The sequence below is a fragment of the Trichomycterus rosablanca genome, chromosome 1 (genome assembly GCF_030014385.1).
Source record: "Trichomycterus rosablanca isolate fTriRos1 chromosome 1, fTriRos1.hap1, whole genome shotgun sequence".
NCBI classification, from domain to species: domain Eukaryota; kingdom Metazoa; phylum Chordata; class Actinopteri; order Siluriformes; family Trichomycteridae; genus Trichomycterus; species Trichomycterus rosablanca.
The window spans coordinates 58,125,279-58,151,517 of record NC_085988.1 but is presented as its reverse complement, the minus strand read 5'-3'; the positions used below and the strand labels follow the sequence as shown (position 1 = coordinate 58,151,517).

The 26,239-nt window shown below is 42.0% G+C and overlaps 1 protein-coding gene across 1 annotated transcript; it reads left to right on the top strand.

Annotated features, from left to right (window-relative positions):
* Positions 1–696: 696 nt before the first annotated feature.
* Positions 697–26,239, top strand: faxca (failed axon connections homolog, metaxin like GST domain containing a). The gene is made up of 6 exons (XM_062994685.1): positions 697–1,132; positions 14,766–14,901; positions 15,085–15,281; positions 16,630–16,847; positions 19,630–19,746; positions 23,809–26,239. Exons 1-6 carry the CDS (start codon positions 867–869, stop codon positions 24,087–24,089), a joined length of 1,215 nt encoding a protein of 404 aa, XP_062850755.1. The 5' UTR covers positions 697–866; the 3' UTR covers positions 24,090–26,239.

The following is a 26,239-nucleotide window of genomic DNA, read 5'->3' as shown; positions in this document are numbered from 1 at the left end:
CGGTCCACCTTGTAGATGTAAAGTCAGAGACGATCGCTCATCTATTGCTGCTGTTTGGGTTGGTCATCTTCTAGACCTTCATCAGTGGTCACAGGACGCTGCCCCACGGGGTGCTGTTGGCTGGATATTTTTTGGTTGGTGGTCTGATCCACTCAGTCCAGCACAACACACACTAACACACCACCACCATGTCAGTGTCACTGCAGTGCTGAGAATGACCCACCACCCAAATAATGCCTACTCTTTAGTGGTCCTGGGAGAGTCCTGACCATTGAAGAACAGCATGAAAGGGGGCTAACAAAGCATGCAGAGAAACAGATGGACTACAGTCAGTAATTGTAGAACTACAAAGTGCTTCTATAGTGGAGCTGATCAAATGGACAGTGAGTGTAGAAACAAGGAGGTGGACTCATTTATTCAGATGTGAATGCCCCATATACGATTGTTCTACACCACCTTAAAAGGAGTCAGTAGACAGTTTTTTTTTGTTCTTTTTTTCTAGAACAGGGACGTGTTGAAATTATTACTGGTAGCACTCGTAAATAAACCACAGATTTGGTAAGACTATTCCTTTAACAGAAATGAACAGTGAGTCGTGACAAGCGAATTGACTCAGTTGATTGAATCATAACGTCCGTTACTGCTGCGTCCTGCGTGATGACGTCTCACGCCTCGCTTCCAGTAGGAGCGGCGGCGAGCGGCCACGGGAAGGACGCTGAGCTGGTGGTGGGGACGACTAACGGGACGACATGACCCTTTTTAATCCTTTCCGCAAGAAAAAGACGACCGACTTCACCGGGCAGCACCCATGACGGGCCAAGTGGTGAAGCAGAACGGGGCCGACGGGCGGAAAGAGGTGCGCGAGAATGTACTGGCGCGTAGGCTTGGCCTGGAGCCGCTCGTTCCTGCTCGACCTCGGCCGCAATAAGAGCTTCTTCCCGTTCGGCTTGTGTAGCTCGGACGAACAGCAGCTCTCGTTTTATGGCTACGTCATCGCGTACCCGCTGCAGGACTACGGCGGCATCATGGCGGCACTGGGCTCGGACTCATGGTGGCGAAAGACACTGTATATCACCGGGGGCGCGCTGCTCGCCGCCGCTGCCTATTTACTGCACGAGCTGCTCGTCGTCAGGTACGTGAGATGCTGGTTTACACCCATGCGCTTAAATGTCCTTTTACTTTTAATGCTTTGATGTATTTATTGAGTTTTAAGTATATGCTAATTTAATCGTACACAATCTTATGTAATTGTGTGGGAGATGCACGAGCAGACGCTTGATTAGGCGCTCGTGAGGAAGAGGAACGCTGCTGGTACGTCACTGTTGTGGGAGGATCTGTCCTTGTGTTGTGGAGAAATAATAACCTAGAGTAGGACGGTCGATAACCTTCCATCCCAGATGTTAGAGATGCTGCATGATGGAGTGAAGAATAATTAAATAGACTAATGGCAGGTGCACGGGTTTTTTACTGTACTTTCACTGTATCTGGTTTCCCCTAAAATGGTGTAGCTTGCTCCACTGGATTCCCTGTAAATGTCTCCTCTTGTGTATGAATGACCTTTTGCTAACCTTTTAGCCTTACAGTTATTATGCTTTCTAAATATATGATGAACCTTGCTTTACTTTGCATTGCCTGTTTTGCTATAAATGCAAATTGTTCATTTAATGCAGCATACCCACAGTTTACTGCTTTGCAGTTTATTTACTCCTGGCAATGACTTATTTTTTGGATGCGGTATCAAGAAAGCCTGCTGACTTCATCTTTTACTCAAGCTGTAGCCTAGTGGTTAAGGCACTGGACTAGTAAACAGAAGGTCGCTGGTTCAAGCCCCACCACTGCCAGGTTGCTGCTGTCGGGCCCTTGAACAAGGCCCTTAACCCTCAATTGCTCAGACTGTATACTGTAACTTTAATGTAAGTCGCTTTGGATAAAAGCGTCTGCTAAATGCCTAAGATGTAAGATGTACTCACAAATAGCTCACAAATACTCACAATGTGTCATTAAGCAGCTTGGTAAAGTAACGAGTTCTATTAGTTACACTCACGTTCACGATTCAGCACCAGTCAAGTATGGACAGCGACCAGTTTTCGTCAAGCAGCTTATTCTCCTTTATACTGTAGATACACTGATCAGCCATAACATTAAAACCACCTCTTGTTTCTACACTCACTGTCCATTTTATCAGCTTAGAAGCACTTTGTAGTTCTACAATTACTGACTCTAGTTCATCTGTTTCTCTACATACCGTTTTAGCCTGCTTTCATGCTGTTCTTCAATGGTCAGGACCCCCACAGAGCAGGTATTAATTAGGTGGTGGGTCATTCTCAGCACTGAAGTGACAATGACATGGTGGTGGTGTGTTAGTGTATGTTGTGCTGGTATAAGTGGATAAGACAGCAGTGCTGCTGGAGTTTTTAAATAACGTGTCCACTCACTGTCCACTCTATTAGACACTCCTACCTAGTTGGTCCACCTTGTAGATGTAAAGTCAGAGACGATCGCTCATCTATTGCTGCTGTTTGAGTTGGTCATCTTTGAGATCTTTATGGGGGGTCACAGGACGCTGCCCTTGAGGTGCTGTTGGCTGGATATATTTTTGGTTGGTGGACTATTCTCAATCCAGCAGTGACAGTGAGGTGTTTAAAAACTCCATCAGCATTGGTGTGTCCTATCCACTCATACCAGCACAACACACACTAACACACCACCACCATGTAAGTGTCACTGCAGTGTTGATCCACCACTGAGTCTTGACCATTGAAGAACAGCATGAACGGGGGCTAACAAAGCATGCAGAGAAACACACTAGTCAGTAATTGTAGAACTACAAAGTGCTTCTATTTGGTAAGTGGAGCTGATAAAATGGACAGTGAGTGTAGAAACAAGGAGGTGGTTTTAATCCTATGGTTGATCTACTGTATGTGTGTAAATCTACAGGGGTTGGACAAAATAACTGAAACACCTGGTTTTAGACCACAATAATTTATTAGTATGGTGTAGGGCCTCCTTTTGCGGCCAATACAGCGTCAATTCGTCTTGGAAATGACATATACAAGTCCTGCACAGTGGTCAGAGGGATTTTAAGCCATTCTTCTTGCAGGATAGTGGCCAGGTCACTACGTGATGCTGGTGGAGGAAAACGTTTCCTGACTCGCTTCTCCAAAACACCCCAAAGTGGCTCAATAATATTTAGATCTGGTGACTGTGCAGGCCATGGGAGATGTTCAACTTCACTTTCATGTTCATCAAACCAATCTTTCACCAGTCTTGCTGTGTGTATTGGTGCATTGTCATCCTGATACACGGCACCGCCATTGGATGCACATGGTCCTCCAGAATGGTTCGGTAGTCCTTGGCAGTGACGCGCCCATCTAGCACAAGTATTGGGCCAAGGGAATGCCATGATATGGCAGCCCAAACCATCACTGATCCACCCCCATGCTTCACTCTGGGCATGCAACAGTCTGGGTGGTACGCTTCTTTGGGGCTTCTCCACACCGTAACTCCCCCGGATGTGGGGAAAACAGTAAAGGTGGACTCATCAGAGAACAATACATGTTTCACATTGTCCACAGCCCAAGATTTGCGCTCCTTGCACCATTGAAACCGACGTTTGGCATTGGCACGAGTGACCAAAGGTTTGGCTATAGCAGCCCGGCCGTGTATATTGACCCTGTGGAGCTCCCGACGGACAGTTCTGGTGGAAACAGGAGAGTTGAGGTGCACATTTAATTCTGCCGTGATTTGGGCAGCCGTGGTTTTATGTTTTTTGGATACAATCCGGGTTAGCACCCGAACATCCCTTTCAGACAGCTTCCTCTTGCGTCCACGGTTAATCCTGTTGGATGTGGTTTGTCCTTCTTGGTGGTATGCTGACATTACCCTGGATACCGTGGCTCTTGATACATCACAAAGACTTGCTGTCTTGGTCACAGATGCGCCAGCAAGATGTGCACCAACAATTTGTCCTCTTTTGAACTCTGGTATGTCACCCATAATGTTGTGTGCATTGCAATATTTTGAGCAAAACTGTGCTCTTACCCTGCTAATTGAACCTTCACACTCTGCTCTTACTGGTGCAATGTGCAATTAATGAAGATTGGCCACCAGACTGGTCCAATTTAGCCATGAAACCTCCCACACTAAAATGACAGGTGTTTCAGTTATTTTGTCCAACCTCTATCTATCTATCTATCTATCTATCTATCTATCTATCTATCTATCTATCTATCTGGTTGGTGATATTAACTTCCTGTTTGTGGCACATTAGTATATGGGAGGGGGAAAACTTTTCAAGATGGGTGGTGACCATGGCGGCCATTTTGAAGTCGGCCATTTTGGATCCAACTTTAGTTTTTTTAATGGGAATAGGGTCATGTGAATTGAGAATTTCACAAGAAATTGGTTTTAACGTAACTTTATTCTTTCATGAGTTATTTACAAGTTTCTGACCACTTATAAAATGTGTTCAAAGTGCTGCCCATTGTGTTGGATTGTCAATGCAACCCTCTTCTCCCACTCTTCACACACTGATAGCAACACCGCAGAAGAAATGCTAGCACAGGCTTCCAGTATCCGTAGTTTCAGGTGCTGCACATCTCGTATCTTCACAGCATAGACAATTGCCTTCAGATGACCCCAAAGATAAAAGTCTAAGGGGGTCAGATCGGGAGACCTTGGGGGCCATTCAACTGGCCCACGACGACCAATCCACTTTCCAGGAAACTGTTCATCTAGGAATGCTCGGACCTGACACCCATAATGTGGTGGTGCACCATCTTGCTGGAAAAACTCAGGGAACGTGCCAGCTTCAGTGCATAAAGAGGGAAACACATCATCATGTAGCAATTTCAAATATCCAGTGGCCTTGAGGTTTCCATTGATGAAGAATGGCCCCACTATCTTTGTACCCCATATACCACACCATACCATCAATTTTTGTGTTCCAACAGTCTTGGAGGGATCTATCCAATGTGGGTTAGTGTCAGACCAATAGCGGTGGTTTTGTTTGTTAACTTCACCATTCACATAAAAGTTTGCCTCATCACTGAACAAAATGTTCTGTGTAAACTGAGGGTCCTGTTCCAATTTTTGTTTTGCCCATTCTGCAAATTCAGTGCGCCGATCTGGGTCATCCTCGTTGAGATGCTGCAGCAGCTGGAGTTTGTAAGGGTGCCATTTGTGAGTAGCTAATATCCGCCGAAGGGATGTTCGACTGATGCCACTCTCCAGTGACATGCGGCGAGTGCTACGCTGTGGGCTCTTGCTGAATGAAGCTAGGACAGCCACTGATGTTTCTTCATTAGTGACGGTTTTAATGCGTCCACATTTTGGCAAATCGAACACTGAACCAGTTTCACGAAACTTGCCAAGCAGTTTGCTAACTGTAGCATGGGAGATGGGTGGTCTCGTAGGGTGTCTTGCATTGAAATCTGCTGCAATGACCCGGGTACTGCGTTCACCAGACATCAACACAATTTCTATCCGCTCCTCACGTGTTAACCTCTGCGACATGTCTGGCTGTAAACAAAGAGAAGCTTGTAAATAACTCATGAAAGAATAAAGTTACGTTAAAACCAAGCACACCATTGTTTTTCTTGTGAAATTCTCAATAAGTTTGATGTGTCACATGACCCTCTTCCCATTGAAAAAACTAAAGTTGGATCCAAAATGGCCGACTTCAAAATGGCCGCCATGGTCACCACCCATCTTGAAAAGTTTCCCCCCTCCCATATACTAATGTGCCACAAACAGGAAGTTAATATCACCAACCATTCCCATTTTATTTAGGTGTATCCATATAAATGGCCCACCCTGTATATACAGGTCCTTCTGAAAAAATTAGCATATTGTGATAAAGTTCATTATTTTCCATAATGTAATGGTAAAAATTTAACTTTCATATATTTTAGATTCATTTCACACCAACTGATATTTCAGGTCTTTTATTGTTTTAATACTGATGATTTTGGCATACAGCTCATGAAAACCCAAAATTCCTATCTCAAAAAATTAGCATATCATGAAAAGGTTCTCTAAACGAGCTATTAACCTAATCATCTGAATCAACGAATTAACTCTAAACACCTGCAAAAGATTCCTGAGGCTTTTAAAAACTCCCAGCCTGGTTCATTACTCAAAACTGCAATCATGGGTAAGACTGCCGACCTGACTGCTGTCCAGAAGGCCATCATTGACACCCTCAAGCAAGAGGGTAAGACACAGAAAGAAATTTCTGAACGAATAGGCTGTTCCCAGAGTGCTGTATCAAGGCACCTCAGTGGGAAGTCTGTGGGAAGGAAAAAGTGTGGCAGAAAACGCTGCACAACGAGAAGAGGTGACCGGACCCTGAGGAAGATTGTGGAGAAGGGCCGATTCCAGACCTTGGGGGACCTGCGGAAGCAGTGGACTGAGTCTGGAGTAGAAACATCCAGAGCCACCGTGCACAGGCGTGTGCGGGAAATGGGCTACAGGTGCCGCATTCCCCAGGTCAAGCCACTTTTGAACCAGAAACAGCGGCAGAAGCGCCTGACCTGGGCTACAGAGAAGCAGCACTGGACTGTTGCTCAGTGGTCCAAAGTACTGTTTTCGGAAATCAAGGTGCCAGAGTCTGGAGGAAGACTGGGGAGAAGGAAATGCCAAAATGCCTGAAGTCCAGTGTCAAGTACCCACAGTCAGTGATGGTCTGGGGTGCCATGTCAGCTGCTGGTGTTGGTCCACTGTGTTTTATCAAGGGCAGGGTCAATGCAGCTAGCTATCAGGAGATTTTGGAGCACTTCATGCTTCCATCTGCTGAAAAGCTTTATGGAGATGAAGATTTCATTTTTCAGCACGACCTGGCACCTGCTCACAGTGCCAAAACCACTGGTGAATGGTTTACTGACCATGGTATTACTGTGCTCAATTGGCCTGCCAACTCTCCTGACCTGAACCCCATAGAGAATCTGTGGGATATTGTGAAGAGAAAGTTGAGAGACACAAGACCCAACACTCTGGATGAGCTTAAGGCCGCTATCGAAGCATCCTGGGCCTCCATAACACCTCAGCAGTGCCACAGGCTGATTGCCTCCATGCCACGCCGCATTGAAGCAGTCATTTCTGCAAAAGGATTCCCGACCAAGTATTGAGTGCATAACTGAACATAATTATTTGAAGGTTGACTTTTTTTGTATTAAAAACACTTTTCTTTTATTGGTCGGATGAAATATGCTAATTTTTTGAGATAGGAATTTTGGGTTTTCATGAGCTGTATGCCAAAATCATCAGTATTAAAACAATAAAAGACCTGAAATATTTCAGTTGGTGTGCAATGAATCTAAAATATATGAAAGTTTAATTTTTATCATTACATTATGGAAAATAATGAACTTTATCGCAATATGCTAATTTTTTGAGAAGAACCTGTATATACAGTATATACAGGGGTTGGACAAAATAACTGAAACACCTGGTTTTAGACCACAATAATTTATTAGTATGGTGTAGGGCCTCCTTTTGCGGCCAATACAGCGTCAATTCGTCTTGGAAATGACATATACAAGTCCTGCACAGTGGTCAGAGGGATTTTAAGCCATTCTTCTTGCAGGATAGTGGCCAGGTCACTACGTGATGCTGGAGGAGGAAAACGTTTCCTGACTCGCTTCTCCAAAACACCCCAAAGTGGCTCAATAATATTTAGATCTGGTGACTGTGCAGGCCATGGGAGATGTTCAACTTCACTTTCATGTTCATCAAACCAATCTTTCACCAGTCTTGCTGTGTGTATTGGTGCATTGTCATCCTGATACACGGCACCGCCATTGGATGCACATGGTCCTCCAGAATGGTTCGGTAGTCCTTGGCAGTGACGTGCCCATCTAGCACAAGTATTGGGCCAAGGGAATGCCATGATATGGCAGCCCAAACCATCACTGATCCACCCCCATGCTTCACTCTGGGCATGCAACAGTCTGGGTGGTACGCTTCTTTGGGGCTTCTCCACACCGTAACTCTCCCGGATGTGGGGAAAACAGTAAAGGTGGACTCATCAGAGAACAATACATGTTTCACATTGTCCACAGCCCAAGATTTGCGCTCCTTGCACCATTGAAACCGACGTTTGGCATTGGCACGAGTGACCAAAGGTTTGGCTATAGCAGCCCGGCCATGTATATTGACCCTGTGGAGCTCCCGACGGACAGTTCTGGTGGAAACAGGAGAGTTGAGGTGCACATTTAATTCTGCTGTGATTTTGGCAGCCGTGGTTTTATGTTTTTTGGATACAATCCGGGTTAGCACCCGAACATCCCTTTCAGACAGCTTCCTCTTGCGTCCACGGTTAATCCTGTTGGATGTGGTTTGTCCTTCTTGGTGGTATGCTGACATTACCCTGGATACCGTGGCTCTTGATACATCACAAAGACTTGCTGTCTTGGTCACAGATGCGCCAGCAAGACGTGCACCAACAATTTGTCCTCTTTTGAACTCTGGTATGTCACCCATAATGTTGTGTGCATTGCAATATTTTGAGCAAAACTGTGCTCTTACCCTGCTAATTGAACCTTCACACTCTGCTCTTACTGGTGCAATGTGCAATTAATGAAGATTGGCCACCAGACTGGTCCAATTTAGCCATGAAACCTACCACACTAAAATGACAGGTGTTTCAGTTATTTTGTCCAACCCCTGTATATATATGTATATATATATATATATATTTATATATATACGTATATATATATATACACGCAAATCTATCTTAAATCTCCAGTCTAGTTTACATTTGAGTAATATTATCATTTACACCGATCAGGCATAACATTATGATCATCTTTCTAATATTGTTGGTTCTACTTTTGCTGCCAAAACAGCCCTGACCCATCGAGTCATGGACTCCACTAGACCCCTGAAGGTGTGCTGTGGTATCTGGCACCAAGATGTTAGCAGCAGATCCTTTAACTCCTGTAAGTTGTGAGGTGGGGCCTCCATGGATCAGACTTGTTTATCCAGCACATCCCACAGATGCTCGATTGGATTGAGATCTGGGAATTTGGAGGCAAAGTCAACACCTCAAACTTGTTGTTGTGCTCCTCAAACCATTCCTGAACCACTGTTGCTTTGTGGCAGGGCGCATTATCCTGCTGAAAGAGGCCACAGCCATCAGGGAATACCGTTTCCATGAAAGGGAGTACATGGTCTGCAACAATGCTTAGGTGTCAAAATAACATCCACATGGAGGGCAGGAACCAAGGTTTCCCAGCAGAACATTGCCCAAAGCATCACACTGCCTCTGCCGGCTTGCCTTTTTCCCATAGTGCATCCTGGCGCCATGTGTTCCCCAGGTAAGCGACGCACACGCACCCGGCCATCCACGTGATGTAAAAGAAAATGTGTTTCATCAGACCAGGCCACCTCCTTCTATTGCTCTGTGGTCCAGTTCCAATGCTCATGTGCCAATTGTTGGCGCTTTCGGCAGTGGACAGGGGTCAGCATGGACAGGGGTCAGCATGCCTGGTCAGTGTATATATATTCAACACTATTCCTGCCATGAATATCACACGTGTGCAAACGTTTAAAAAAACAAACTAACCAACATTCATTGTCACTGACTACTTCATCCTGGCAACAATTGAGGTGGGTCCAGCACCACCAGGAAACACTGGTTGCATGGTGGGGTTACACCCAGGACAGGGCATCACCGCATTCCTCATGTGTTTGGGAGGATGAAAGGAAACCAGTATACATACAATTGAATCATTGAAAAATAATTTTCAGAATGTATAAGTACTACTGGTACTACTGATAAGCAAGTAAGTACATTTGTGAAACAGACCGTGTCAATTATTTTGTACTAAAGGTCAGATTATTTTCAGTACTATCCTTTCCACTGAAGAACAGGCCTAGATGATTTTAAGTGTGTAATATTATTACGTTTGCAGCAATAATTAAAAAATGACCAAACCAGCTACTCAGAAAATCTATAAGTTAATATACATTTAACAAAGATTTCTCTTTTTTCTCAACACAATGGCAACTGTAAATTTGGGTTAAATATGTTAAAAGTGGCTATTTACATTTTCATTTTACATTTTTAGCATTTAGCGGACGCTTTTATTCAAAGTACAATGACAGTATACTGTCTATTATTGAGAGTTAATGGTCTTGCTCAAGGGCCCAGCAGTGGCAACCTGGCAGTAGTAAGGCTTGAACCAGCAACCTTTGGATTACTAGTGCAGTACCTTAACCGCTAGGTTACAGAAGTAACTTGTGTCCTTGGCACTAACGCACCCTCATGGCATGACAGGTGAATTGCTTTGGTATTTCCAAACCTATGTGGTTAAATTCACTATAGAAGCAAGCTGGTTTTTGAATGCAGTGCTGTCGGAGGAATTAAAGGTCAAAGGCATTCAATATTGTTTTTCTGCCTCGTCTTTTACACACTGAGATTTCTTAGGATTCTCTAAAACCCCTAAATTACCTAAAACTTGCCTAAGGAAATGTTTTAAACCTGGTGGAATGTTTGCTTAAGCACTGCTCATAAAAGCTAGTGCTGCTTTTGTACTCAATCTTAATAGCATCTTAATCTGTGAAGAGTTTAAAACAGGGTTTTTATTACTCCACAAACTTTCCAGTCATATAATGCCTCTGTCCCAACTTTTTTGTTGTCTTTTTTTTTTTGTTTCATGTTTAATTTGGTCAACTTCATTTCATTTGTTAGTAAACATTAATTCCATTTTAGGCCTGCAACACATTCCAAGATAAGTTGGGATGAGGCTATTTAAGGCTGATAATGAGGTAAATGTATTTGAAACAGGTGATGTCAACAGGTGATTGTAATTATGATTTGGTACAAAAGCAGCATCCATGAAGGGCTGAATGTTTGAGGACTACAATTTGCACAAGCAAAAAATGTTTAAAAACAGTGTTCGTCACCGCTCAGGTGGCACAGCGGTAAAGTACGCTAGCGCACCAGAGTTGGGTTTCTAGATACATCGTATCAAAACTCAGCTCTACCTTTCCGACTGGGTTGGGCGGCAGTATGAACAACGATTTGCCGTTGTTCAGGGGCTTAGAGGTAGAGTCAGAGCATAGGTCCTCATAACTGGTACAACTGCGACCCCTGCTGGTTGACTGACGGCGCCTGCACAGGGCTGAGGAATAACATTGAGGGGGGTGTGACCCTCCGTGCACAGTGTCTCTCGGTGTATGAACTCGGCTCGTGCAGGTGAAAAATGCAGGCTGTACTGATTGCGTGCCGGAGGGGGAGCAAGTCAGTTGAGTGGCGTCCTCAGTCAGCGGCAAAAGTGTCGAATCAGTATGGAGGACACAATCAGGGTAATTGGACACGATTAGAATGGGGATAAAAGTTGGGGGAAAAAGTGGGAAAAATAGATAATTAAAAAAAAACAAAAAAAAAACAGTGTTCCTCAAGAAAAGAAGGGATTTACATATTTCTCTCTCTGCAGTGTGTAATATCATTAAACGACTAAAGGAACTTATGCTCAAGCTTAAGCTAAACACGTGATCTCCAATCCCTCACATGACACTGCATCACTCATCGATAGCTGATATAACAACATGGCAAGGGATTACATTGGCAAACCTTTGTCAAGCAAAATGGAGTATTGAGTTACATTCACAAATGCCACTTAAAACTGTACTGTGCAAAAACAAGGCTTATTTTAATCATGTCCAGTTAACCTTGTCTATGAGAATTCTCTGGGTTCTGAAGCATCTGGGATGGACCATTACACATGGCATCTTTGAATGAAACAGATGCCGTGTTCTCTGAACCAAACATTAGCAGCAACAAGTCCAAAAGTCAGGGTCTGTCATGGTATGGGGATGTGTCAGTGCCCTTGACAAAGGTTATTTAAATAAAATGATAAAATGTGACAACAATTTCATACTGTTGCACACCCTAAGGTGTGTATGCGAGAAGAATGGGACAAAATGACAAAAATTACAACATTGCAGGTGGTAAATGCTCTACTGTCCCAACTATTTTTTATGTGTTACAGTCCTGAAATGCAGGAGTGGAGGTATATAAACAAATGAAAAGAAGTTGACCAGACAGAACTTTAAATATGTTGGGTTCAAACTGTCTGCAACAAAATAAGTCAAAGTAAATGTAAGAAACACTGTATTTTTAATTTGCATTTTTCATACCACCCAAATGTATCTTATTTGAGGTATGAAATACAAAATGACTGCATCAGGTGAAAAACAAAATAGCTGAGACCTTTTTTGCTACAAATATCTTTATTGATTTTCTTATAAATGTTTAATTATCAGACTTAATGCCAGAAATGTTTTGAAAATTAATTTCAGTCACAATGATTTTTAGGTGGACATGTTTAAGACTGATGACATCGTGGAGGACCTACACTGATGAGCCAAAACATTAGGACCACTTACCTAATGTTCTCTGACCGACTGAGACATATAGTCCATGTCACTTAAGACGTTCTGTGTTATCCAGTGCCAGGACATTACCAGCACGTCCTTCAACTTCTGTACATTCCAAGGTGGATTGTCCAACAGGGCCTCCTCTGTGGGTAAACAATGCACATGTGCCCTGGCATGCAGATGATTTTGGAGAAAAGAGGGACCTTTTGCTTTGATGTTCAGTTCTGATGCCTGGGTGCCCATTGTAGGGGCTTTCAACCGTGGACAGGCATTTGGGACATGGGCACTTTGACAGGTGCTGTGCAGTGACACAATCATCAGCAATTTGAGCAAGAGTAGCCTATCAGTCTGTGTTTACAAGACGCCATAGCCTTCATTTTCTTTGTCATCAATGAGTCTTGGCCACCTAACAACCTACTGGCGGTTGTTGGCTTGCCTCTCCTCAGACCACTGATGGTGGGTGCTCACCATGACTGCCTGTGAACACATATCCCGTGCTGTTTCAAAGTTACTTCAACCCAGTCGTCTGGCCACTGGACACTCAGGTCTTTATGCCTGACCGTGACATGTACAGTTTATACGAAATAGGCATTCCGTTACATTTAAGGGGGTGGTCCTAATGTTTTGGCTCATCATTGTATATTAAAAAAAAAAAATCCTCTAATGTATTGCAGTTACTTTAGGTTTGTCTGCTGAATAAAATTAGAAATGTACATTCGGATACAAACAAAAATGAATTATTATTATGGGTTTTTTTATTTTAAGACTATGGAAAGGGAGAATGTAATGTTACAAAAGACTAGATCTAGTTGCTAAAATCCAGGTCACTTGCATTTTAAGCTGATTTTAAGTCTCTTTAGGCTAGAGTCCGAGTCAGGTCACAAGTCTTTAGACTAGAGTTCGAATTAAGTCACTAGTTTTTAGGCTAGAGTCCGAGTCAGGTCACAAGTCTTTAGACTAGAGTTCGAATTAAGTCACGAGTCTTTAGGCTAGAGTCCGAGTCAAGTCACAAGTCTTTAGACTAGAGTTCGAATTAAGTCACGAGTCTTTAGGCTAGAGTCCGAGTCAAGTCACAGGTCTTTAGACTAGAGTTCGAATTAAGTCACAAGTCTTTAGGCTAGAGTCCGAGTCAGGTCACAAGTCTTTAGACTAGAGTTCGAATTAAGTCACGAGTCTTTAGACTAGAGTTCGAATTAAGTCACAAGTCTTTAGACTAGAGTTCGAATTAAGTCACGAGTCTTTAGGCTAGAGTCCGAGTCAGGTCACAAGTCTTTAGACTAGAGTTCGAATTAAGTCACTAGTTTTTAGGCTAGAGTCCGAGTCAGGTCACAAGTCTTTAGACTAGAGTTCGAATTAAGTCACGAGTCTTTAGGCTAGAGTCCGAGTCAAGTCACAAGTCTTTAGACTAGAGTTCGAATTAAGTCACGAGTCTTTAGGCTAGAGTCCGAGTCAAGTCACAGGTCTTTAGACTAGAGTTCGAATTAAGTCACGAGTCTTTAGGCTAGAGTCCGAGTCAGGTCACAAGTCTTTAGACTACAGTTCGAATTACGTCACGAGTCAATATAATATACACAAAACATATAATGGAAATGTAGCGTAGAAATAAACAAATAATATGTAAGTTCAGATAAAAAACAACAACAGATTAGTGAGTGTATTTTGCCGTTTTACTTAGTGCCTTTACTTTCCTAGTCATTGTGCAAATGAATGTAATTTCCGTAACAAGAAGGTACCAGTTAAAAGCTTAAACTGATATGTTTTGTTTTCGTGCAATAAATCACGGCACAGCGGCCAAAATCCAAAACACAGCAAAAAAAATCATAACCACTGCTTACCTTAGCTTATGTTTTTCCAGATGCTATTAAATTTATAACTGTGTGTTGTCCCATTAGGAATATAATTCTGTGTTTATAAGTAAAAACCTCCAAACTTTTCCCGGGTGTGAAGTAGAAAGCCAATCAAGCGTTTCATTGACGATCATCTATGTGACACAAACTGAATAAATGCAAATAAAAGCATTTCTTACTAAAAATTAAAATCAGAAGGTCTGATTGGTTCAGTCTTTCAACCATTAGCGCCAATTCTGTAGGAGCGTTCCATTCACCCCAGTTGTTCCAGTGAAGTGCACTACGTAGTGTATTCCACCATTTTAAGTGAGATTCCAATCCAAAGGTAACGAAAATGTTCAAATGAAGTGAACTTCAAACTGCTGACCCTAGGGACTCGTTGTTTGCGAGTCATGAGTCACTCTGGAGTCACAGTCCCCGTCTTTGGTTTGTATGTATTAATCAGGTGTTTTGAAAAACCAAACCCAACAATATATGAGGACTAACACTTAAAATGGTGATCTTTAACAATGTGTTCCTGTTGTTGCACAGAAAAGAGCAGGAATTGGATTCCAAAGACACCATTATCCTTCACCAATTCACCAGACCCAAAAACGGAGTTCCCAGCTTGTCTCCTTTTTGCCTGAAGATGGAGACCTATCTGCGCATGGTAGACCTGCCTTATCAGGTGCTTGTTATTTATTCATTCATTCATGCTTTTGTGATACAGAATAATTTAGAGAGAGAAAAAAAAAGTGTATCATTCAATAAAACTAGGCCACGTTGCATGTTTTTTAAGATTTATATTGACACCTTCAGTATCTCACTTCTCTTCTCATCATCTTGTTTTTCTCCTCATCGCTTTCAACAGAACTTTTTTGATGGGAAGCTGTCTCCGCAGGGGAAGATGCCATGGATCGAGTACAATCATGAGCAGGTGAGCGGCACCGAGTTTATCATTGACTTTCTGGAGGAGAAACTGGGTATGAACCTGAACAGCACCTTAAGTCCTGAGGAGCAAGCTGTGTCACGTGCCATCACCAAGATGGTGGAGGAGCACTTTTACTGGTAAGGGTTTCTGGTCTTCTTTTACTTATTTTAGTACAATTCTGTTTGCTTAAAGTCTGATAAAAAACAGTACTGAATGAAACAGTAAATAAACATTTATTTAATAGGATTTGCACAGGTAGCAAATTAAGCGCTGCCTTAGGAGGACAGTATATGCACTTATTTGCTAGGTGGGGCTACAAGTAATAATTATTTTAATAATTGCACGCTTCATTGTGCAGTTTGATGTGATTTAACATGTATTTAGAAATATGTTAAAAAAAACATAATTTATATATATTATGTAAAACTTTTTAAGTGATTAATTTATGAAAAGTTTCCCATTGGGACCCAGGGTAAAAAGGTCCCCAGCCTGCTCATAAGGACTAGTTGAGGTGCCTTGATTTTTGTCAGAGAAAGGTATCCTGGAGCTGCTTTGTTTTCTGCAAGATGTGAACGACTTGCCATAACTGAAAATCCTAAAGGGCAGTGTCTGCCTGTCAGTTTGTAACAGCTGGGTTATACAGCAGGCAGTAACCAGAAACACACAAGCAAGTCCACCTTTGAATGTCTTAAAAGAAGTTTTTGGAATGGCAGTGTATGTATACACCGACCACCGACGAAAGCGCCAACAATGGGCATGTGAGCATCAGAACTGGTCTACGGAGCAATGGAAGAAGGTGGCCTGGTCTGATGAATCATGTTTTCTTTTACATCACGTGGATGGCCGGGTGCGTGTGTGTCGCTTACCTGGGGAACACATGGCACCAGGATGCACTATGGGAAGAAGGCAAGCCGGCGGAGGCAGTGTGATGCTTTGGGCAATGTTCTGCTGTGAAACCTTGGTTCCTGCCCTCCATGTGGATGTTACTTTGACACCTGCCTAAGCATTATTGCAGAGCATGTACTCCCTTTCATGGAAACGGTATTCCCTGATGGCTGTGGCCTCTTTCAGCAGGATAATGCACCCTGCCACAAAGCAACAGTGGTTCGGGAATGGTTTGAGGAGCATGACAACAAGTTTGAGGTGTTGACTTGGCCTCCAAATTCCCTAGATCTCAATCCAGTCGAGCATCTGTGGGATCTGCTGGACAAACAAGTCTGATCCATGGAGGCCCCACCTCACAACTACAAGGATCTGCTGCTAACATCTTGGTGCCAGATCTAGTGGACTCCATGCCTTGACAGGTCAGGGCTGTTTTGGCAGCAAAAAGGGGGACCAACACAATATTGTTATGTTATGCCTGATCGGTGTATGTTTAAAGCAAGTAAGCATATAGACCAAGACTATGAATACGCTATGTTTTGAAGTTAGTGTTTGCTTTCCAATAACACTGTGCATGTGTGTTTCCTTGTGTTTGTTTTGCAGGACTATTGCCTATTGTCAGTGGGTTGATAACCTGGAGGAGACTAAAAACATGCTGGCTGTGAGTGGGCCTCTGAGCGACGTGCTTAAGTGGATTTTGAGTCGCATAAACTGTGGCATTGTGAAGAGAGAGATGTATGGCCATGGCATTGGGCGATTCTCCAAAGAAGAAATTTATGCTCTAATGGAGAAGGACATGCGAACTTTGGCCACGCTACTCGGTCAGTGATTAATAACCTTATATGTGTGGCACTGTAATTTGTGTGTTAAGGGTGAGGTGGGGAAAAATTCAAAAAGGGGAAAAATTAGGAAAAAGAATGCAAGATGGTGAATATTTAGATGCGTATTATTAATATTTAATAATATAATAGTATTATATTATTATTAATATTAATATTTATTCATATAAACAGGCAATTTTGGTAACATATGCTTACAGAATTGTAAGTTTAAATGAAAAACATATATTTCTTTTGACAAATGTCCATGTGCAATTATTTTTAACCCCCAGCCTCAGTACTTGGTGAAATATCCTTTTGCCTTAATAATCTCTAATAAGTGCTTACAAACTTCTAATACCACTTGTGGACTCTTTGATTCCTTTGATTCTGATTCCTTCGTTGTTAAATGATTATCTTATTTTAGCATTTGGACACATTCGTCCCAGCCTTCATCAGGTCATCCTGTGGGGTTTTTGCACTAACACAAGGGTTTTTCTTTATTGTTCTTTATTGGCTTCCTCACACAGCCAGGCAGGTTTGCTTCTCCGTTATAAGTTGTATCTTCCAGACAGTGCTCCCAGTGGTGTCTTTAGAAACGTTTAAGGTTTTGGAAATCTTATACCATTGCCCTTTTGTTGAATTAAACTGGCTCTCAGCTTTTGTGACAGATCCTTAGTTTTCACCATGGTTGCAACACACCTTGAACACATCTCAGGGTGGTGTTTATACAGCACATCACCGTTATGGAGTTCCCAGTGGTTTCATCATGTTGTGACCCAGTTCCCAGCAATTCATACAGACTAGCAGTGGGGTTTAAGACCTGCAATATGATGAAGGGGTTGAATAACTGAAAAATTTTAACATGACAGTATGAACAAAATATCCTGCCACTCTAAAATACTACATCATTCATTTTCTTTGTTTATATGTTATATCATTCAACTGATAAATATTTTGTTTAAGCAAAATCTAGCTCTGCAGAGTTCTGAATCCTTATTGCCTGTGGGGGGGCTGAATATTATCCCATTTCAACTCTAATTAGAAGCATAATTTCTGTGTAAAACCTACTCTTTAGTAAACATGTTAAATCAGTGACATCTTTGACTTGATTTAAATATGTTTAAATTCACATTTAATATGTTTAAATGTAATGTTAATTCAGTATTCTGTGCAGTGATGATGTTATCACATCATGTCATCAAATTATAAGGTCTGTTCTGTCATCTGCTTGTTTTTATGGAGTGACAGGCTCTAGCAAACACTTTTGCATCTTTTCATGCAAGTCTCCATACACACACGTCACAGCACTGAAATGACTTTCAAATACATATTTAATGATTGTATCCACTAATGTTTTATTATAAGCAAGAAAGGTGTCATATAGGTGTTAATTTTTAGAATGTGGAGATCCCTCCTAACCATTGACACCTACTGCTAACAGCTGCATAAAATCATTTTGTTAAACAAATCACATGCTTCCATTCATGTGGCAACAGTTTGGCAGGGGTCCTTAAATGTTTTATTGCTTGGTCTGTACAGACCCTTGACCTCAACCCAATTAAAACACCTTTGGTATGAATTGGAGCATCAGTTTTGAGCTAGACCTGCTTGTCAACATTGGTGTTGACTCCTCACAAATGTTTTTTGACTGATGGGCACTACTTTCACCAGCACACTATTCTTTTATATATAAAAGGAATGTGGTTAGGGACAATTTGGGCTGCATGCAATATACATAATATACACACTGATCAGCTATAACATTAAAACCACCTCCTTGTTTCCACACTCACTGTCCATTTTATCAGCTCCACTTACCATATAGAAGCACTTTGTAGTTCTACAATTACTGACTGTTTTTGTTTCTCTACATACCTTTTTAGCCTGCTTTCTTCAATGGTCAGGACCACCACAGAGCATGTATTATTTAGGTGGTGGATGATTCTCAGCACTGCAGTGCACTGACATGGTGGTGGTATGTTAGTGTGTGTTGTGCTGGTATGAGTGGATCAGACACAGCAGCGCTGCTGGAATTTTTAAATACCGGGTCCACTAACTGCCCACTCTATTAGACACTCCTACCTAGCTGGTTCACCTAGCTGGGTCATCTTCTAGACTTTCATCAGTGGTCACATGACGCTGCCCACAGGGCGCTGTTGGCTGGATATTTTTGGTTGGTGGACTATTCTGAGTTCAGCAGTGACAGTGAGGTGTTTAAAAACTCCAGCAGTGCTGCTGTGTCTTATCCACTCATACCGGCGCAACACACACTAACACACCACCACCATGTCAGTGTCACTGCAGTGCTGAGAATGACCCACCATCTAAATAATACCTGCTCTGTGAGAGTCCTGACCATTGAAGAACAGTAATTGTAGAACAACAAATCAACTAGCATTTTCAGTTAATCCAGATTGATGGGGCTGAGTTCACATACAGCTTTTTGATAATTAGCTTTTGTGTAGCGTTGAAGGTTTTTGTTCAGTTTCTAAAATGTCCTGCCCTTAAAAATGGACATGTTTCTCTGAAGGGAGCAACACAGAATAATTTCCCAATTTTTATGTAATAAAGCAAACGAGCAAAAATAATTTACAATTAGTATGTAATATTTTAATGCACAGTATTAAAGTGACTTCCCCTCGTTTAGTTAGCAGACAATTGGCCACCTGGGGGAGCCATTTACACTTTGCGTGGATCATAATGAAGATGGAAATCAAAGCACCCGGATTTTATGGAAATCGTGACTATGTATATTTGTTTATTGTTCCGTTTTCTGTCACAGGGGATAAGAAGTACATCATGGGCCCCAAGGTTTCCACGGTTGATGCTGCAGTTTTTGGCCATCTAGCCCAGGCCATGTGGACATTACCCGGCACACGACCAGAGCAGCTCATTAAGGGTGAGCATAATGATTTTTCTTGAAACATTAGTCGTTAATCAAATGCTTGGCCCAACAACATACTTAAATTGCAGATTTTACTGTTGATCAGTGGCTGGCTAAATACACCCTGATGTGAGAAGAAGAAAACGCGTTTGGGCTTATAGCTGTAATATTTGCCCCACATGTCAACCAATGAGTACCATCTAACTGCCTGGCAAAATAGATTTTCCCAAGTTTTTAAATGCCACAGCCATAATAATAAAATGTGTGCTAAAACACTGCGGAGGAGGTTAGCTTTTAGTCTAACTTTCTTTGTTCTTCGATTTTAAGGCTTTTTCTTGCATCTACTCCTTTAATTAGTGTTTGCCACAGTGGATCATTTTGGTCCACTTACCTAATTTGGCACAGTGTTTATGCCCTTCATGGCACAATCGTACGTACTTTTGTTTGGACTTTGAAAATGCACTGACAAGTGCACATCCCAATGGCTTGACTGTATGACAGCCCCCCAACACCCCCGTCCCCAAATACTCAATTATGGCTGTGTAGACCAAACCGCAGCTGAGATTCGAACCCCCAATCTCAGCTGTAGTGAGGACCAAGTGCTATCAGTGATTATTCTTTGCAGCGTTGGTCCCCAACCACAGAGCCATGGACCGGTACCAGTTCGTGGGTCATTTATTACCGGACCGCACAGAAATAATAAATAATTGGAGATCGCTACAAGAGCAATTAAATTTCCAAAACTCAACCACGCAGCGGTAAAAACACACACTAGTGCACCAGAGCTGGGATTTCGAATACATCGAATCTCAGCTCTGTCATCCGGCTGGGCTGAGCGGCCACATGAACAACGATTGTCCTGTTGTTCGTATAGGGGTGGGGTATTAAGCCGGATAGGGACTCCTTGTAACTGATGAACTACGACCTCTGCTGGCTGATTGGTGGCACCTGCACAGAGGCGGGGAAGGGGGCCAGATCAGGGTGTGTCTCTCCGTACACAAGGCTGATTTGCATATATGCACTTGCCTAGTGTGGGTGACAAAATGCATACGGCTGCTGCCCACATGTCGGGGGGCGTGGGTTTGCTTCATTCTCGTCAAATCAGAGCGGGGGTCGGCATTAGTGGAGAGGAAGCATGATGCAAACGGGCTAAAAAAGTCGGGAGAAAAAGGGAAGAAAATTCGTAAAACAAAATATATAAATAAATAAAAAATTCAAAACTCTTCGGGTGTTATTGTCTCATCACCACTAGGTGGGAGCAGTGTCTCATGCAGCGTAAAAAGCTTAGGATTCACACTGATTTTATATTCTATAGTTATTCTACATTAAATTCTCTTGCACCCACGGGTCTGTGAAATGATATCTTATATGAAACCGGTCCGTGGTGCAAAAAAGGTTGGGAACCGCTGCTCTGCAGTATTAACAGTAGTTAGTCTTCATGATTAATAGCCGTACATTCACAATATGGACAAAATTTTAATAAGTTTGCTCAAATGAAGTAAAACAATTTTTTTAAATGGCTTGTGATCATCCGTCTTTCTCTTGATCACATTCAAGAGGTTTTCAAATGGGTTCAGGTCTGAAGATAGGGCTGGCTGTTACAGGGTTTTGATTTGAGGTTTCTTCATTCACACCTGCATTGAGCTGGCTGTGTGTCCCGAGTTGGGACATTGTCAGAGCAGAAGGAACCAAGTTTTCTTCCAGGATAACCTTGTACATTTCCTAATTCATATGTCCTTCACAAAGACAAATCCTGCCTGAAGCACCTCAAATCATTTGGTTTCTTCACCAAATTTTGCAGTATGTGGCAGACACTGTGGCTTGTAGGCCTCTCCAGGTCTTCATCTAATCATTAGACAACCAGATGTTGAGCCATGCTGAAAATTGGACACATCAAAGATGATGACCTTACCGAAGTCCTCTACAGTCCAAATCTTAAGGTCTTTTGTAAAACTAAGACTGGCAAACCTTAGTTTGTTTCTTATTGATAAAGAGTATTTTTCCAGCTTCGCATGACTTCAGCTCTGCCCCTATTTGCCTGTTTTGAACCATACTTGCATACACTTTGCTCCAGCTACCATTCGCCGTTCTTTTTGTAGGTCATATGATGTCATTGTTTGACTTTTGTATGACATTTCAATGAGTTGGTGGTTATTTGACAAAATATAAATTATTAGTTGTTATGAATATGAATTTAGTTGTTTCATTCAGTCCTGTTGCCATAAGGATTATAAAATTAAGTATCCAGCCATGCAGTCTGCCTTTACAAACATTTGTGAAAGAATGGATTGTTCTAAAGAGTCCATTGAAATTGAGCATGGTACTAGGATGCCACCAGTGCAGCAAGTCATTTTGTGAAATTTCGTCCCTCCTAGATATTCTATCATCCGCTGTGAGTAGTATTATTGAAAAGTAGAAGCAATAAGGAACCAGAGCAACTCCAAATACTATGTAAAGCTACAGAGCAGGATTGTCGAATGCTGAGGTGCATAGTGCATAAAAGTTGTCAACGCTCTGCTGACTCAATAACTGCAGTCCCAAACCTCCTCTGGCATTAACATCAGCACAAAAACTATGCTTAGTGTTATTGTTCATGTAGCAGCAACAAATTTAGACTTTGAGTCCTCTGCCCATTCTCATCAATAAAGTCTCCTCATAACTGATTGATAGCGCCTGCACAGGGATGGGGAAGGAGTGTGTTGATCAGGGTGTGTCTCTCCGTACACAGGGCTGATCTGCATTAGCGCTCATTCGCATTAGCACTGACAAAAAATGCATATGGCTGCTGCCCACGTGTCAGAGGGGGCGTGGGTAGCTTCGTTCTCCTCAAATCAGAGCAGGGATTGGCATTAGTGGAGAGGAAGCGTGATGCAATCGGGCAATTGGACGCGCTAAAAGTCGGGGGGAAAAAGGAGAGAAATAGCATAAAACGAAGTAATAAAAAAAAATCCTGCCCCTTTTTTTTCTCAGCTGTCGCACATGGATTCTGGAATTTCAGTGCCAGCCAGAGGAGGTCGGGCTCAAAATAAATTTTCTGAAGGTTTTTTTTCTTGTTAGTTCCATCTAAGCATTTTTTTCTTGCCACTGTCACTCACCTGGGAATAAGGCATGAAGAAAAAGCTTCCTCAAGGCAACCAGAATATTAAATACTGACTTGTTTAAGACTTGTACAACTTTTTTATGTATTGCTCTAGTAGTAGTGTATATATATACACCGATCAGCCATAAAATTAAAACCACCTTCTTGTTTCTACACTCACTGTCCATGTTATCAGCTCCACTTACCATATAGAATTGTAATTCTACAATTACTGACTGTAGTCATGCTGTTCTTCAATGGTCAGGACTCTCCCAGGACCACCACAGAGTAGGTATTATTTAAGTGGTGGATGATTCTCAGCACTGCAGTGACTCTGACATGGTGGTGGTGTGTTAGTGTGTGTTGTGCTGGTATGAATAGATCAGACACAGCAGCGCTGCTGGAGTTTTTAAACACCTCACTGTCACTGCTGGACTAAGAAGGTCTAGAAGATGACCAACTTAAACAGCAGCAATAGATGAGCGATCGTCTCTGATTTTACATCTACAAGGTGGACCAACTAGGTAGGAGTGTCTAATAGAGTGGACAGTGAGTGGACACAGTATTTTAAAACTCCAGCAGCGTTGCTGTGTCTGATCCACTCATACCAACATAACACACACTAACACACCACCACCATGTCAGTGTCACTGCAGTGCTGAGAATGATCCACCACCCAAATAATACCTACACTTTGGTGGTCCTGTGGGGGTCCTGACCATTGAAGAACAGGGTGAAAGCAAGTTAAAAAGGTATGTAGACAAACAGATGGACTACAGTCAGTAATTGTAGAACTACAAAGTTCTTCTATATGGTAAGTGGAGCTGATAAAATGGACAGTGAGTGTAGAAACAAGGAGGTGGTTTTAATGTTATGGCTGATCAGTGTATAGTACAACATGTGGTAAGCTGACATTAAACTGAACAATATGAAGTGAAATGAAACATTCATTGCTGATTCTAATGCAGTTTGCTAATCACATTACGCAATTTGTGCAGGTGAGTTCATGAATCTAGCCATGTACTGCGAGCGTATCCGGAGGAAATTTTGGCCCGAGTGGTTTGTTGACGTCGATGACTTCGACTATGACGGTTTAAGCGAGGAGCCCAACTCCCCGTCTCAGATGCTTGACCTTGGCTTGTTTTCACGTAGTGAGGAGCCCAGCAGTCTCTCACGTTCCACCACCACACACTCGCTGGACAGTGACCACACTGGACACTCTCTCTTCGACTCCGACATGGATGCAGAATGCTCAGAGATGGAGGAGGTCAAAGGCTAATCACCATATCCTGCATTCCTGTTGTCTGGACTTCTCCCAGTTATATAAAGAAGATCTTATCTTCTGGAGAGGACAGTTCTCTAAGTTTTAGAGAAAAGAGTAAAAGGAGTATGGACTATGTGCAATGGTATGATTACAATCAAATGGTAATGCTAAAGTTTCCTTTTACTTGTGATAGAATAGGTTTGAAATAAAAATGAAATGTGATCGTAGGAAGGAGTAAAGGGACATAAAATCCAGTGATAGTATATAAGTTAAATTGTTTGACGTGGAAAGAAATGCAAGAATTGAGGCTCTACTGAAAAAAAGGAGAGGAAAAAATAAAAAACAACTGAGTCATGCAGCCAAAAAATGTAAACATTAAACTGCACCACTGGTAAATCATTCCACAAGAAGTGAAAGATTGTTGTGCCACAGTTTGACGTATACTCAATGTGCAAGCTGCATCCTCGCACCATGTGTCTCTTAAGGATTGTGTCCTGTATTCAGTTATTGTATGGATTTACAATATAGCACTGAATATTTTGGGACTACTTGGAGCTGCTCAGATTTTACATGTCACCTAGCCTTGTCATGCTCTTAGGTGTGTAAAGTGTACCAGATTTTACCCTCTGCAGTGTATATATATCTTGTTCTCTTCCACAGTTTTGGCCTTGATGCCTGTTCTTAGATCTGTCTGTTATTAGACAAGTTTTATTTTGAAAAGCCTGATCCATTCAGTAACTTCCCTGGTACTGATGGAAAAACTAAATCCTTCTCTTTAAACCCCTAGATGATTGAGGAGGAGGAATGTCCAGTTCAGGTTCAGTTTTCATCTTGGACAAGAATCAGATTATAGAAATGAGAAATGATCATAGATAATGATGGACAGAAGCATCTATATTATCATGTATTCACACATATATGTGATATGGGTGCTTTAACAACTTAATGCACAATTAATCAGTCTAGACCTTAGGCCGGTTTTCAGCAAACTTTATTGGCCTTGTGTGCTTGGCCTCCTGAGTGACCTCTCAGCATGTACACTAAAACGGACAGATAATAATATATTACTACAGTCTTTTCCTCTACATGTTTGTCTGTGTGATCCATAACCTTTGTATATTGTAGTCAGTGCATGTGTTAACTGTACACTAGTTCTAGAATCAAAGCCATGAGGACCAAGAAAGTTTGTAGAAGTTATGCATTTGTATGCATTTGATGACGATGGATATTGGCCTTGTGAGGTTGCAATGTCGCTGCTCAAGCATCTGGAAAACTTAGTGACCAACAGTGAGGTGCAAAATTCACACAATCACTACACCACAGTTATTAATGTCTTATGTGTACTGAATGATCATACATGTGTTTGTCAAACAACAAACATCTTTAGTGCATTTAAGTGCCCAATTATAAGTGTGAGATTTTGGTCCAGCAGATTTCTTCCTCTTTATTTTTAAAGACCACTAGATAGACTGGATAATAATAAAATTTCATAGTAACAATGTAAAACCAAATAAAATTACTTGTGTTTAAGTACTGTTCACTGCAGCCCACTTTAATCTGAACACCCTGATTATGCCTTTAATCCCATTTCCAGAAGTGTTTATGGGATCCTGTTCTGCTTAATATGTTTATTGTGCAAAGATAAGATCCCAAATAAATGAAAACATCCCTACCTGGTCAAGCCGTGTTTTAGTATACTTTAATGCAGTGGTTCCCAACCACCGGGCTGTGGACCGGTACCGGTCTGTGGGTCATTTATTACCGGGCCGCACAGAAAGAATAAATAATTACAGATCGCTAGAAGAGCAATTAAATTTCCAATACTCGGGTGTTATTGTCCCCAATCACCCCTAGGTGGGAGCAACATCTTGTTGCAGCGAAAATAGCTCAGGATTTACACTGATTTTCCATTCTATAGTTATTCTTTTTAAAATCCCCCCGCCCCTGCCAGTCCGTGAAATTATATCTTATATAAAACTGGCCCGTGAAATTATATCTTATATAAAACTGGTCCATGGTGCAAAAAAGTTTGGGGGCTGCTGTTTTAATGCATATAGTTAAGGTCGAACGTTTACATGCAGGTAAAAGGGACATGTATGCTATGGCAGTCCTGGGATTTCAAGGCTTCTGCTGTGAATAATTAAAAGATTCTTTTTCACCTATAA

Coding starts and splice junctions, on each gene's coding strand:
- faxca (XM_062994685.1), top strand. CDS start 867: ATGTACTGGCGCGTAGGCTTGGCCTGGAGCCGCTCGTTCCTGCTCGAC. Junction 1,133..14,765: donor CACGAGCTGCTCGTCGTCAG/GTACGTGAGATG, acceptor GTTGTTGCACAG/AAAAGAGCAGGAATTGGATT. Junction 15,282..16,629: donor GTGGAGGAGCACTTTTACTG/GTAAGGGTTTCT, acceptor TTTGTTTTGCAG/GACTATTGCCTATTGTCAGT.